The sequence below is a fragment of the Quercus lobata genome, chromosome 2 (genome assembly GCF_001633185.2).
Source record: "Quercus lobata isolate SW786 chromosome 2, ValleyOak3.0 Primary Assembly, whole genome shotgun sequence".
Classification (NCBI taxonomy): domain Eukaryota; kingdom Viridiplantae; phylum Streptophyta; class Magnoliopsida; order Fagales; family Fagaceae; genus Quercus; species Quercus lobata.
Window position 1 is genome coordinate 63966475 of NC_044905.1, and position 15648 is coordinate 63982122.

At 34.1% G+C, this 15648-nt stretch overlaps 1 protein-coding gene across 1 annotated transcript; it reads left to right on the forward strand.

Moving 5' to 3' along the window:
• The first annotated feature begins 951 nt into the window (after nucleotides 1-951).
• Nucleotides 952-11925, forward strand: LOC115976190 (structural maintenance of chromosomes protein 4). The gene is made up of 28 exons (XM_031097337.1): nucleotides 952-1204; nucleotides 1333-1422; nucleotides 1996-2097; nucleotides 2375-2551; nucleotides 2639-2769; nucleotides 3315-3393; nucleotides 3468-3625; nucleotides 3713-3788; nucleotides 4015-4143; nucleotides 4212-4356; nucleotides 5631-5761; nucleotides 6034-6186; nucleotides 6278-6467; nucleotides 6839-6972; nucleotides 7608-7766; nucleotides 8455-8763; nucleotides 8848-9024; nucleotides 9261-9344; nucleotides 9434-9643; nucleotides 9729-9818; nucleotides 9923-10044; nucleotides 10121-10276; nucleotides 10367-10474; nucleotides 10576-10636; nucleotides 10989-11123; nucleotides 11259-11346; nucleotides 11459-11531; nucleotides 11629-11925. Exons 1-28 carry the CDS (start codon nucleotides 1052-1054, stop codon nucleotides 11747-11749), a joined length of 3741 nt encoding a protein of 1246 aa, XP_030953197.1. The 5' UTR covers nucleotides 952-1051; the 3' UTR covers nucleotides 11750-11925.
• Nucleotides 11926-15648: the final 3723 nt, after the last annotated feature.

Consider the following 15648-nt stretch of genomic DNA (forward strand, 5'->3'; position numbering starts at 1 on the left):
AAACTTAAAAAACAACACCTACTATTCTGTACCTAAGTTTTGTACTTAAAAAAAGGTGTATAAATTGAATATCTAGTGAAAAATCTTTGAAAATTTGTATAAATTGACATATGTCCACTTTTTTAATAAAAAAATTAAGTATTTTTTTATATATATACAAAATTTTATACATTTTTTAAAATATTTAAAATTGTGTACATTTTTAAAAGTTTATATTTATTACATAAATCTTACATTTTAAGTAATTTGTTAAGAAAATTGTCCACGTATCAAAAAAATTATAAATGTTGAATATATAAAATTAATGTGTATGCTCTTTAAAAAATTATGTAGATTAAGGGAGTGTTTGGTACACCATTTTAAACAACAATTTTCAATTTTTAAATAAGATTATACGTATTTTCACATACTTTTTCACTTAAACATATTTTCACATATGTTTTTAAGTGTATATACCAAACACCCCCTAAAATATAAAGAATTGTGTACATTATTCGGGAAAAATAGTTTATTTTGAATATTCAAAATTGTGTTTATTCTTTCAAAAATGCATACATTAAACATACAAAATTATTTACATTTTTTTTATAACTATGAATGTACAGAATTGTAAATTTTTTATGGCAATATCAGGTAATAACCGATAACAATTTATTACCTAGAAATTTTTTTTTGTTTAAAATGTTGTGACTAACATTTATCTTTGCTTCAATATATTACCATATATTAGATTAGAGCATTCTCAATATATATATATATATATATATAAAATAGATTAGACAGGCCGAATTGTTAATAAAAAGCAATTCATTGCCTGGGCTTGTCAAACATGATCCGAATAGTCCACTAGGAACCCAAAACTCGGCCCACCAGTTTCTACTTTGAAAATAAATACTTTTCAGTTTCCCGCCAAAACCTCCTTCTCTATACTTCTCTCTCTCTCTCTCTCTTTTTCTGTCTCATTATTTTCAAACCTTTCACAAAATTCCATTTCTCGTGGAACCACCCAAAAAAAAAAAAAAAAGGAGAACTTAGTGAGTTGACTCGGAGAATGGGGATGGAATCGGAGGACGAGGTTATGGCGGACGGGTCGGACTCGGCGGAGCGGAGATCCGGAGCAGGTCCGAGACTGTTCATCAAAGAGATGGTGATGCGAAACTTCAAGTCCTACGCCGGCGAACAGCGCGTCGGGCCTTTCCACAAGGTTAGGGTTCTTTCCTCCCGTTTGGATGCCGAGAAAAATTGAGTGGAAAGTTATTGAAAAGAAAAAATTCAAAATTTCATTGAATTTTGAAATATTTTTGGCTTGTTTTGTTTGTTTGGGACAATTAGAGCTTTTCAGCAGTGGTTGGACCGAATGGGAGTGGGAAAAGCAATGTGATTGATGCAATGCTGTTTGTATTCGGAAAGCGAGCAAAGCAGGTGACACTTTTTTTTCTTCTTCTTTGGATCTGAATTTTTTTGGGAGCTTTTGTTTATTAGTGAAAATTATGTAAATTTTTGGCTATAATTATTTCTAGGGCTACAAAAAATGCTAAATTTGGTTATTTGTTTGATTTTTTTTTTGGGGGGGGGGGGGTTTGCTTTGTGGCCAATTTGTATTTGTATTAGTTTAAATGTGCAGATGGGTTTTTTTTTTTAAATTTTTTTTAAGTGTAGATGAGAGTTAATAAAGTTCATGTGTTTTTGCTGCTTTTGTTAAGGAAAATTATGTTGTATTTTGGCTAAAAATTGTGACTTGAATTTGAATACTTATAGAGCTATGATAGACACTGCATTGGGTTTTATTTGTTTTGTGTTTGGGGTTTCATGCTTTGTGCCTAATTTGTCATGGTTTAATGCGTAGATACGAGTTACTAAACATTATGTAACATTTTGGCTATAAATTGTGACATGGATACTTATAGAGATATGACAGACACTACATTGGGTTTATTTGTTTTGTGTTTGGGGGATCATGCTTTGTGCCTGATTTGTTTTGACTTAAATGTGCAGATGCGTCTTAATAAAGTTTCGGAGCTCATCCACAATTCCACTAATCACCAAAATTTGGATAGTGCAGGTGTCTCTGTACACTTCCAGGAGATTATTGATTTGGTACGTAAAAGCTTTCATCTTTCATATATGGATCATGTTTCCAATAAGTACTTTTCTTTATCTTTTGGTTGATTGTTTGAAAAAGGATGCTAAGAGGAAAGGATACTAAAATTTTACTAACCCAATTGATTTTCTCTGTTTTAAAGGAGATATTTTTTTAAATGTGGTAATTAGAATAATATTTAAAATTGTTTATCTTTATCTACATGGTTAGCAAATAAGAAAATTTTAGTGATTTCAGTTTCATCATTTCTCATGCTATTTTTAATGATTACAGAATGATGGAACATATGAAGCTGTTCCAGGGAGTGACTTTGTGATTACTCGAGTTGCCTTTCGGGATAACTCCTCTAAATATTATATTAATGACCGGTCAAGTAATTTTACTGAAGTTACCCGGAAATTGAAAGGGAAAGGAGTTGACTTGGACAACAACCGTTTTTTGATTCTTCAGGTTTGATACTTACCATGCAGGGATTGTAGTTTGGAATAAGATGTTTGTTTCTACGTGTTGTAATATTTGTTTCTTGGCTGTTGTCAGGGTGAAGTTGAGCAAATTTCACTTATGAAGCCAAAAGCTCAGGGACCCCATGATGAAGGTTTTCTTGAATATCTTGAGGACATAATTGGAACCAACAAATATGTCGAAAAAATTGATGAAGCAAATAAGCAGTGAGTACAGTCTGCATGTTAACTTAGTTGAAAGTTTATTTTCTATTTTTTCTTATTCCTGCTTGCTACATCAACTTTCTATTTTTAATGATGCACTATATCTATTACTTGTGTTAGTGCTAATGCTAATTGGAGGCATAATTATTGTTAGTTAGCTGAAAATTTGAAAGTTGAGGATAGAAAGTATAACTTGTAAATGGGTTGTTTGTGGGAAGCCAGACTTTAGAATGTATTAATTGAAATAGCATTTTATGTGATAGCTTGATATGCAGTGTTCATCATTAAGATGAGAACATGTATCCTTTCAGACGATGCTGCCAATATCAATCTGGGGTTTGTTTGCTTCTTTTTATTAGATGAATTTCCTTTCCCAAAAAAACTTTATTTTCTATCATATTTGATGCTCTCTGCCACTGTCAAATATGCTGTCATATTCTGTGCTCCACTTTATTGAAATAAATATTTTTCAAATTCAGTCATTACCCAAAATAGCATTTTGTCAATTTTCTGACAACTGATAATGTTCTTTTCCTTGTATCTCATAGGCTAGAATCTCTTAATGAGAGCAGGTCTGGGGTGGTACAAATGGTTAAGTTAGCCGAGAAAGAGAGAGATAGCTTGGAGGTATGTAAATATTATTGCACATTGCTATATCATCTAATGTTTTATTATCCTGTTCACATATTTTGCTGCAACAGGATGTGAAGAATGAAGCAGAAGCATACATGCTGAAAGAGTTGTCTCTCTTGAAATGGCAAGAGAAAGCCACAAAATTGGCTCATGAAGATACTAATACAAAATTGGTTGAACTACAAGCAAATGTTGCCAGTTTAGAAGAAAACCTGAAGACTGAAAGGTATATGCTTATGGCATGTTTTGAAATATGTATGTTTAGTTGAAACAAAAAAATATATCTGATGAAGAGTTTGACATCTTGTTTTAGGGAGAACATACGAGAAAGTCATAAAACGTTGGAGGAGCTTGAAACTGTGCATAACAAGTACATGAAGAGACAAGAGGTTAGCAGAATATGGCTCTTATATTGCATAAACAAATGCTTACAAGAACCTATTAATATTGTTGGTATATGATTGTGGCATTGTGAGGACACTATTATTATATTGATTTTCAAACCATGTGCCACCCATTCTTTAAAATGATATGTTTGCATTGAATGTTATCTTACTGAATTCACTTTGATCTTATTTTAATGATCAACTATTTACCTTTCTTTTGAATAATTAGGAACTTGATAATCAACTCAGAAGCTGTAAGGAAGAGTTTAAGAATTTTGAAAGGCAGGATGTCAAATATCGGGAAGATTTGAAGCACATGAAGCAAAAGATCAAAAAACTTGAGGATAAACTTGAAAAGGTATGGGAAAGACATTGTTCACTTGAACTGAACACAGTTCTTATTTAACTTTTGGCTTCCCATTTCAGGATTCAACAAAGATTAATGACTTAGAAAAGGAGTGTGAAAACTCAAAAAATCTGATCCCGGAATTTGAGGAAAGTATACCAAAACTGCAAAAGCTCTTGCTGGATGAGGAGAAAGTCTTGGAGGAAATTAAAGAGAATTCTAAAGGTGTTTTTATCTTTTCAATTATGAAGAATATGAATATGTTATGTTGCAAATCACACTTTAAAGCAGCAACATTAAGTTTTTACTTTATAACTGTTTATGTATGTTTCATGCCATTGTAAAATATTATTGTTCATTTTTTGTGGGTTTTGTTGTAAGCTATATCCCTAATTAAAATTTTTGATTCTTATTACACTGCTTTATGTTTACTTGGGTCTATACTAAGTATTCTCAAGTTGGATTTTATTATTATTATTATATTTTATATGGTGCCATCCCCCATGGTAGATATAATATTTTGGTTATTTTATTATTAAATAGTAGTTGACTGGTGAACAATAGCTTAACATTCAAAAGGATGCCCAAATAATCATGGAGTTCTCATATTCAGAGTTTGTGCTCTGATATCCATGATTTATATGGCTCTGATACGGATTGCATAACTTAGTATTCCAGTACAACTATTTTTGGAAAATTCTTAATTTATATTCTAATTGAATTTGGAAGTTTGATTTGGCTTACAATTTTATAGAGAGCCTCAGTATCATTTTCAGGTGGGATTGGAATGTTAGTATTAAAGGATATTGGAATTAACTTTTCTCATGCTTGACCATGTGAAAAGGTTATGCCCTTGTCATTTTCAACACATTTCGAGTTGGTGTTATTTTGTATGCTTATTTATTTATTTTTTTTGCCTAAAATTAATGTATCATTAATATTGAATTCTTCCTGGGTTTATACACATATATAGGCCTTTGATTCTTTTTATTTTTTATATTGGTAAGCTACACACATGCTCAATGGTTCTTGAAACCATTACCTCACCTTCCACTCCATTATTATGGGAGAAGGAAGTGCCAGTTTAGCTATTGCTCTTTAGCACCTTTGATTCTTGTTTAATGCATAATTTACTCCTCGTTCAAAAAATAAAAAACTTTAAATCAAAATCACTCCTTTTAACCCCATGGGGAGAACCAATAAGGGACCAATAAGTTTCTTTTGTGACTTTGGTGTGGAAGCCTGCTTTTGTTTATTCTTTCCAAGTATACTCGGTATTGTATGTTATCTTTTTTTTGGTTGGGAAATTGGTACTCTTTTGTTGAAGAGTTAATCCCCCTTTAAATAGTTATTGTGATACTGTCATACCTCTAGCAGACATGGGAATGTGCAGTTAATTATCGAAAATGTTACTTAACCCTGATTGGTCGATAAGCAGTTTTATTTTTCTGAGAAACAAGAAGTTACATGTTACTTACCCCTGATTGGTCAATAAGCAGTTGAAACTGAGAGATATCGTGCTGAGCTTGCAAAAGTTCGTGCTGAATTAGAACCTTGGGAAAAGCAATTGATTGAACATAAGGGAAAACTAGAAGTTACATGTACTGAAAGCAAGCTTTTGAATGAAAAGGTGAGTTCGGTACTTTGATAGTATCTTGGTAATTAATTCTAAAGGATGCATGAAAGCACTGGCTACTTGTTAGTTTCCCATTATTTTTTTTCCTCACATATAAATGGAAAAAAATTGTATTAAGCATCTTCAATTTTTTTTTCAAGGAATTCATTTCTTGTGTGTAGATTGATCTTTGTTGAAAGTAATAGGTCCTATAATATGTCAAATCATTTAGTGGATGTGTGGATATTAAAATATAGTTGGCTGAAAGTGATGGTTGACTGTTTCAGCATGAAGCTGGTCGTGCAGCATTTGAAGATGCTCGAAAGCAGGTGGATGTTATATTGGGAAAACTGAAAACAAAAACTGCAAGCATCACAAATATTCAAACTGATATAGAAAAGAACAAGCTTGAAGCATCGGAAGCTCGTAGAGTGGAACAAGTTTGTAATTTCATGACATAATTTGAATTTTAAGTTCACTTGTTGCTTTGCCATGAGGGAATATGATGATAGTACTTAACCCTTATTGCAGGAATGTATCAAAGAACAGGATGCACTGATTCCTATTGAACAATCTGCAAGACAGAAGGTTGCAGAACTTAAGTCTATTCTGGATTCTGAGAAGAGTCAGGGATCAGTTCTGAAAGCAATCTTGCAGGCTAAGGAGTCCAACCGAATTGAGGGAATATATGGCAGGATGGGTGATCTTGGCGCTATTGATGGTAAGTCTTTTTCTTTGTTATTAGTTTTTTATATTTGTTTTCTAGCCATCTTTTCAAGCTTCACACAATAACCTTAGTCCAATTTTTGCATGACTTGTAATCAATTGATGCCTTTTCTTATACCTGCTTTGCCAAAGCAGTTCTTGTCCTAGGTATACAGAGCAATACATGTGATTTATATGAGTTGAGATTTGTGTTTGGCTTTATTACTTTGCTGCCCTATCCAATTATTGCCGTGTTTAATGCATTGACAAGCTTAACATTTTCTTTATCAAATAATATTGTGATATCAATTCCCATATTTTTTTTATATTTAGTTTTTTAAAGAAAATTTTATTTCTATTCACCGCCTTATGATTTTCTACCTGCAGCAAAATATGATGTTGCTATATCAACGGCATGCCCTGGACTTGATTACATTGTAGTGGAAACAACAGGTGCAGCACAAGCATGCGTTGAGCTACTTCGGAGGGAGAATCTTGGAGTTGCAACTTTCATGATTTTGGTACCAATTTCACATTATATGATATATGGAAACTTATACCATCCAAACAGTTACTTTAATGTTTTGAGTACCTGAAAGACCTCGTTTACTTAGAAGTTGGAAGCTTGACTGGTTCAGTTCGATCCTAGGAAACTTGACTGAAAATTTTCAGAACTGATGACACGGTCTTTGAATCTTTTTCACTGAAAGTTGGCTGAATCTGTGTGCATGATTCTGATATCTCCAGTTTGTAGATCACTCTAGTTTAAAATTATGATACTATAGATTGTTCCCACACAATTGAATCTACTAGCTGGTTTTGAGATGGTAAGAAGAGACAATGTTTCAATATTGTAGGATCTATTGGATTGCTCTTACAAAAGTTTGTGGTTAAAATTTTGGAGATGTGCAACCTAAAGTTACAGCAGTCATAGTGGTTTTGAAATTTTATTATCTCATTTTAATAGGATTGTGGAGTCAGTAAATTTAGAAAATGATGATTCAGATTTGGTGGCCACTTAAATTTTTTTATACAGATATATATATATATATATCATCGTTTTCCTTCATATACAATATACTCCTATTAATTGAAGAGGACTCATAAAACTATGACTAATTTATTTTTTATTTTATAATTTAAATTCCTCTTGCAGGAGAAGCAAGTTGAATTCTTACCCAAGTTGAAGGAGAAGATAAGCACTCCAGAGGGAGTTCCACGTCTTTTCGATTTAATTAAAGTTCAGGATGAAAGAATGAAACTTGCTTTCTTTGCAGCATTGGGAAACACTGTTGTTGCTAAGGATCTTGACCAGGTAGTTTCCAGTTTCTTTCTAAATCTTAGGATTATTCCTCTGATTTAAAATTGTAAAAAAATGCAGTGTTAAGAATTGCTAGCTTCTTTCTAAAAGCAAGCTGGTGTTTTGATAGTTTAACATTGTGGATAATAAGTTGATTTTGTGGCTTGTGCTTGTTTTATCTTGATTAGTTGCCATGGAGTAACTAAAGTTGTTGGCTTGGAACTCTTTAATTTCTTTTTGCCTATGTGTGCTTTCCAAAAAAACATTTTTGCACAATCTACCTTGTGACGGATCCTTTTCACTGTGACCCAAGACAAATGAGAAGGAAATTTTAGATGTTTTACTGCTGATAGAATCTTAAGTGGAATATGCCACAATGTAAGCAAACATATTCTAAGAGAGAAGAAATTATTTTTTTAAGGCCCTGAGCGTCTTAGCCCTGCCATACTTTGTATCAGAAACTTAAATCTGTTTATACCAAAAGGGATTTTCATTTTATTCCTAATATGCATTGATCCCTTGATTAGGTTAAATCCTCAAGTTCCGTCTGTGGGTGGTTTCCATGTTATTGAATATTGAGGGTAAAATAACCAATATTGGTGCAAGTAGAACTTGGGAATTTATATGGTTTATTGGAGATTTCACATTAATGTTGACTTGGGTCTGGCAAATTGTTAAATAGCTTCTATTTTCCAATTTTCAGGCAACACGTATTGCATACAGTGGAAACAAAGAATTTCGACGTGTGGTAACACTTGATGGTGCCCTTTTTGAAACATCTGGTACAATGAGTGGTGGGGGAAATAAGCCTCGTGGTGGCAAAATGGGAACATCTATTCGAGCTGACAGTGTGTCGGGAGAAGCTGTTGCAAATGCTGAGAAGGAACTGTCTATAATGGTTGAAAAATTAAATAGCATCCGCCAAAGAATTGCTGAGGCAGTGCGGTGTTACCAGGCATCTGAAAAAGCAATTGCTATTCTGGAGATGGAATTAGCTAAAAGTCAGAAAGAGGTAATGCTCAGTTAGGGGTTTTTTAAGGTACCTTATAGTTAAATTTGAAATGAATATAATGCGTTGGAAACTATGCTTCAACAGATTGACAGTTTGAATTCACAACATAGTTATATTGAGAAACAACTTGATTCACTGGAGGCTGCATCACAGCCAAGGAAGGATGAGCTTGATAGGTTGGAGGAGCTCAAGAAAATAATTTCTACAGAAGAAAAGGAGATTGATAAACTTATACAAGGGTCTAAAGAGCTGAAAGAGAAGGTGGGTGATGAGCTCTATTATGTTTTGTTGTCCTTGCATGTTGCATCTCAATCATTACATTTACCTACAGAACAGAATTTAGGCTAGTTGCATTCATGGTAGGTGGTTTATGTTCTGGCTTCCCTACTAACCTGTTCTTTTGCTTATTTCATATATCATGTCTAACATGAACAGTGCATAAATATTATTTTGATATCTCAGTTTGTTTGATTTATGCTTAATTGTCTCTGCTTTAGGCTTTGGAGCTTCAGAATAATATAGAAAACGCTGGTGGTGAAAGATTGAAAGCCCAGAAGTTAAAGGTCAATAAGATTCAATCTGTAAGTATATGAAATACTATGAAACAATCAAACATCCAAGTTTTAGTTACAATGGAGAGTTGCACTAATTCATGCTACCCAACTGTTAGGATATTGATAAAAAGAGCACAGAGATCAACCGCCACAGAGTCCAAATAGAGACTGGCCAAAAAATGATGAAGAAGTTGACTAAAGGAATTGAGGAGTCAAAGAAGGAGAAAGAAAGACTTGTTGAGGAAAAGGAAAAATTGGGAGGCGTTTTCAAAGAAATTGAGCAGAAAGCATTTACAGTTCAAGAGAATTATAAAAAGACACAGAAGGTTTTTTATTTTTAATAAAAATCCACAAGAAATAAGAATTTCTTGTACTGCCATATGATCTAATTTCTTTCTCCCCCTTGTATAGCTGATTGATGAACATAAAGATGTATTAGACAATGCAAAATCCAATTATGACAAAGTGAAAAGGACTGTGGATGAGTTACGGGCATCAGAGGTACTGTGCTTTCTTGCATCTTTTTAGTTTCTTTTTTTTTTGGGGTGGGGGTGGAGGGGCTCATTTTTCCTGACATTTTGTTTACAATCTCTGTGATGGCACAGGTTGACGCCGAATACAAATTACAAGACATGAAAAAGGCATACAAGGAGTTGGAACTGAAGGCAAAGGCTTACAAAAAAAGGCTTGACGACTTGCAAACTGCTCTTATAAAGCATATGGAACAGTATGTCTTTTTGTGGAACTCTTAAGAAGCAGGGGTCTTAATGAACTTGAAACATAACATTGTGTATTGGTTGCAGAATTCAGAAAGACTTAGTGGACCCTGAAAAGCTTCAGGCAACCTTGACTGATGAAACTCTTAACGAGCCCTGTGGCCTAAAAAGGGCCCTTGAAATTGTAGCACTTCTGGAAGCACAACTGAAGGAGATGAATCCAAATCTTGATTCTATCTCAGAGTATGACTTTATCTGTTCTTTAAAATTGTTTACCTACTTGAGTTTAATTCTTCAGGGCCCTCTGCTAAATTTGCATAATATGATTAATAGATATCGGACAAAAGTATCATTATATAATGAACGAGTTGAGGAACTAAACAAGGTCACTCAACAGCGTGATGACATAAAGAGGCAGTATGATGAATGGAGGAAGAAGAGGCATGCATATCTATCTTTACTTTTATGTCTGATTTGTTTTCTTTATATCCTTCTACACAATTTTTTTAGTTTTCACTCAACTGGATATGGTACAATAACAGGTTGGACGAGTTCATGGCTGGATTCAATGCAATATCTTTGAAGCTGAAGGAGATGTATCAGGTTTGTGAATAAATCACTCTCCACAAGTTTTAGCTAGGTTATAAATTCTATTGTCCTTTTGGACTCTTTGGTCTTCATATGAGACTTTAATGTACATTAAACAGTTTGAATTGCAAGAAATATGACTGGTGTCATTTGTACTCTGGTGCTAGATGTTCTGCCTTTGAAGAACTACACTTTCAATTAGCAGAATTCTTTTCTATGCTCCTTCATTTGCAATCAGTTGGGGCTTTTTATATTTGACACTTGTTTCATGCTAATTTCCTCTTTTCTTTTCTTTTTTTTTCCTCCTTGTATTATATGCATCTGCAAGTAATGATTGTACTTTTCCCTCCTAATGGACTTGCCATAGATGATCACACTTGGAGGTGATGCAGAACTTGAGCTAGTGGACTCTTTGGATCCGTTCTCCGAAGGTGTTGTTTTCAGTGTCCGACCACCAAAGAAGAGCTGGAAGAATATTGCAAATTTATCGGGTGGTGAAAAGGTTATCTTTGAACATTGTTGACTTTAACCCTTCTGTAGAAGTAGAACCCATTACCTGAACTATAAGCATACCTGTCTACAGAATCCCTGAATTTTATTGACAGACATATAATGTTGTTTCTTTTACTGCTTTCAGACTTTGAGTTCATTAGCTCTTGTTTTTGCGCTTCATCACTACAAGCCAACCCCGCTTTATGTAATGGATGAGATTGATGCTGCACTGGGTACATTCCCGCATCCTCGATGATAATTTCTCACCCCCCCCCCCCCCCTTAAATTGTTTCATTTTCTTTTTCTTTTGGTCTTCATTCACTTACCAATCCATATGGTTTGCAGACTTCAAAAATGTTTCTATTGTGGGGCATTATGTGAAGGACCGAACAAAGGATGCCCAGTTTATAATCATAAGGTATTTTCAATGCCCCCTGGGATTTATTGCTATAGTTAGTAGTTACTGACATGTTTACTTACACTGTTCTTGATGTTATCTTTTATGCCACCTGCAGCCTTAGAAACAACATGTTTGAATTGGCTGATCGACTTGTTGGGATCTACAAAACTGATAATTGCACTAAGAGCATTACAATTAACCCAGGTAGTTTTGCAGTTTGTGAAAAAGCTGCCTGATGATGCATTTGTTTTTGGTGGCTTTCCTTAGTTAATGGTTCCATGTCATAATTAATTATTTACCTGGTTGTCATAGAATCAATTATTTATTTGGTTCTGTGAGTCTGCATATATCAAATACTTATTTATTTTTGAATGTGTTGATGTGTTATATATGATAGCTTTTACTTTTGCGCACAATTAGCTTATGGTTAATTAATGATAAATATAAGGGTAAATTGATTGGTGTTAAATTGTTAATATTAATGCAATATAATGCCTAATATATATATATATATATATATAGAGAGAGAGAGAGAGAGAGAGATGCCTTCGCAATATTGGTGTGTAACTCTATTAAAAAAGAAGGAAAAACATTACCCCTACGTGAGAGTAATGTAAGAATTCGTGGTTCATTTCATATTTAGGTGCTTTTTTCCTTTTTCCTACATTTTTCTTTTAAGAAACTATGGCTTAAATTGCAAATGAGGCATGAATCCAAAAGCTATGAAATGGACACAATGGCCCATTTTACTTTTAAGCCCAACCCATATTACAATTTTATTGAATGAAGATTCAAATACAAATGGGCCATTAGGGAGAAGCCCAATGCCTGTGTTTTTATATATGATTTTGTTTTAGTAAATAATAAAATTTATTAGAACGCATACGAAAATAGTAATATTAGTGTTTTAAACTGGATTTATAATACATTACATAACCAGAGTACAATTACAAAAGGGCCTAATCTTTGTAGTTGTAGATTGGAGTAATAAGGGTCTGTTTGGATTGAGCTTATTGTTGAAACTGAAAACACTGTAGCAAAATAATTTTTAAATGTGTAAATAGTATCGTGGGATTTATTTTTAATATTTTTTAATGCGTAAACAGTATCAACATAGTATGTGAACAGTGTATTTACTGTTCATAACAGTAAAATTTGTCCTCCCAAAGTCAACAAATGCAGGCCAAAAAAAAAAAAAAAAAACGTAAACTCCAGAAAACGCGGATGCAAGACGCGGAGCGCAAATGCTCACTAAATAGTGGACATTAGACACAACCAATGTGGGTTATAAACAATGAACACTAATTGTGTGTTTTTATATATGATGATGTGCTTATATGAATTGTCTGATGTTAGTAAACAAAATGAAATCATGGTGAGAACTGAGACGGAGACAAACCAAATGAGGCCATTAAAAAATAAATAAAATAAATAAATGTGTGCTTTCAAAGGCCTTAGTCCGTTTTGAATTTAAGCACAGTGGATTTTCTAAAGAAATAAAAGTATATGTTTTGAGATAATGTATCCTAGATTACAAATGCACGATCAGTTTTGGATACGCATAGTTTTTGTTTACCCAGTTCGACTCCAAACCCATTTTTCAAAATGACCTTTAAAACCATTGAGCTTCAGATATAAAATTTCGTCGAACTTTTTTTTCTCAAAATTAAAGTCAAATGCTACTAGATTTATATTGCAGAAATTATATAAAAAAGACTATCAGATTATTTTCATCATGCACACAGCTAATACAAATGTAATTTATATGAATTGACTTATATGCCTTTATTAAAAAAATTATTCCAGTTAAAAAAAAAAAAAATCAAAGAACTAAAGCAACCACACCAAGTTTATTAAAACAAAAATCATGTCCAAAATTAAAAAAATAAAAACAAAAAGACAGACCCAACCAACGAAAAATCCAATCATGCTCAGTAAAAAACAAAACAGCAAACGAAAAAAAAATTGCCAATCATGCATTCATGGCCAATTAAAAAAAAAAAAAACCCAAAAAGGAAACAAAGGCAGCACGGGAAGATAAAAGAAAAGAAGCTTCACATGGGCAATTTTGTCCAACTTTTGCACCATTTTGTATCCAATTTGGAGAGATTGTGTTTTGGTGGGTTTGGGAGAAAACTCATGATCCCCACCAAAATCTTTCCCATTTTCCACTCTCAACCAAACAATTACAAATCTCATTTTCTCTGCACTTTTCTCTCAACAATTTTCCATCCCTCCAATAATCACTCCAACCAAATGGAACCTTAGTTAGACCGGAGCTTCCTTGAGAGCCCTTCTAAAATATTGTCGTGCCAAGATTTTGGTATAAACCCTTTCAAATCGTGCAGCAAGATGCTCGTTTTAGGGCGAGAGACATAACGAATTTGAAGGCTCTAATGGATTGAAGAGTGTAGGTGCTTTTTGTGTTGATGGGCTAAGGCCCGTTCTATTATGGGTCGCAGCGTTGGGCCTAGCCCACTATTCTAGCAATACCTTGTTAAAGGGCCAATTTTTGCATAAACCCAGCACCCAAAATAAAGTCAATAAGTATTAACAAATACATGTATATTAGTCCACAAATGTCAGTACATGTTTATAGATTTAAGAGCAAATATGTTATAGCAAGAAGGTTAGTTACAATAGGAAGGTTAGTCTGGGGAGCAATTAGCAGAACCAATACAATAGAATGCAAAAATGATACAACAGAATGTAAACATGATGAATTCTTCCGCAAGAAATGAACCAAATAGAGCTCGAACCCCAACTTGAACAACCTTGCTATTGGGCTAAGCCATCAAAGTTGTGCATTTTGGGGAATGAGCCTAGATGACTACTTGTTGTTTTGTTGGAATTTCAAAGAATGAGTTTGCTGTAAAAGGGAGGAAAAATATGGTCTATTGATGCATGTCTTTTCTACTATGCTCACTTTCCTCTCTTTTACTTCGCTCTTTCTTTTTTTCTTTGTTATTTCTGCTTCAATTCTCTCTATTTCTTGCCTTAGTCGCTATCCTGCTTCCATTTATGGTTACTGTTACTATTTATGTAGGGTTAATTTGATGGAATTTCTCTATTTTACCCCTATTGCTCATCAACCATTTTTGTCTGCTGTGAGCACCCTTTCAGAGTTGCTCACTAGCCCACTGGCCGCTCGGCCTCCATAACACTTGGGCATGCCCAGTGCTTTCTCTCTTTCCACTATTTATTTCATGACAAATTCTTATCCGTTTGGTTCTGCTGTGAGTCTATCTCTCTTATTCCAACGAGCAAAGTTTTGGGTTTCTCTCTACCTATCTCTATAGCATGCATCAAGTGGTCTCAGCCATTTACCATCTATTTTGGACAAAGATGCCTTCCCAGCAAAGTACCTCCCAAAAGAGGCCTTGGTTGGATACCATAAATAGACCATTTTTCCCCCTCCACCAAACCACACCTTTTGCAAATCCCTTGACTGTGGGCCCACCTCCCTTGCATTGGCTGGATACAGGTTGGTGGTGTTTTGGCCAAGATGTGATTGTCCCATTACTTCCTATTTTGTCTTCTTTCTTTCTCATGCCATTTTTGCCGCTAATGTATGGCCTTGTCTCATTCTGCAACCTGCATTTTCTGTACCCACGCTTAGCTTTTATGGGAGATGGCATGGGCTTACCCCACTTTTGCCACTTCTTGGGCCTGTGGGTCTGCGGTCTGCCTGTTGCTACTTTCTACCAAGCCAGCCCGATGGGTCTTATTTCTTTCTCTTCTTTCTTTCGAGCTTTTATAGCCTTTTGTTTCTGTCATTACTCACTAATCTTTTATTGCATTTCTTTTTTACTTGTTATTGGACTTTGTTGCTGTTGGGTCTCCTTTATTTATTTATTTTTTTTAATCAAAAATGGGTATCAACAAAGAGCTTGTGAAACAAAGTGAGGGGGGTCTAAATTTATAGGAGATTAACCAATTTGAATGTCCATCATGAGTGGCATCACTATGGACAAGTCATGATCGACATGTGTTAGCTTACTTTACTCACGCAATGATTTTTAGAAAATTTCCCCCCTGCCCGTAACTTTAACAGCCATTTTGAGGGCCTTCCATCTCGAAATTATGTGAACATCCTCCTATTGGAAATTTTATTAAATCTTCTTTCCAAATTTCC

Coding starts and splice junctions, on each gene's coding strand:
- LOC115976190 (XM_031097337.1), top strand. CDS start 1,052: ATGGGGATGGAATCGGAGGACGAGGTTATGGCGGACGGGTCGGACTCG. Junction 5,762..6,033: donor GCAAGCTTTTGAATGAAAAG/GTGAGTTCGGTA, acceptor TGACTGTTTCAG/CATGAAGCTGGTCGTGCAGC. Junction 9,819..9,922: donor ATGAGTTACGGGCATCAGAG/GTACTGTGCTTT, acceptor GTGATGGCACAG/GTTGACGCCGAATACAAATT.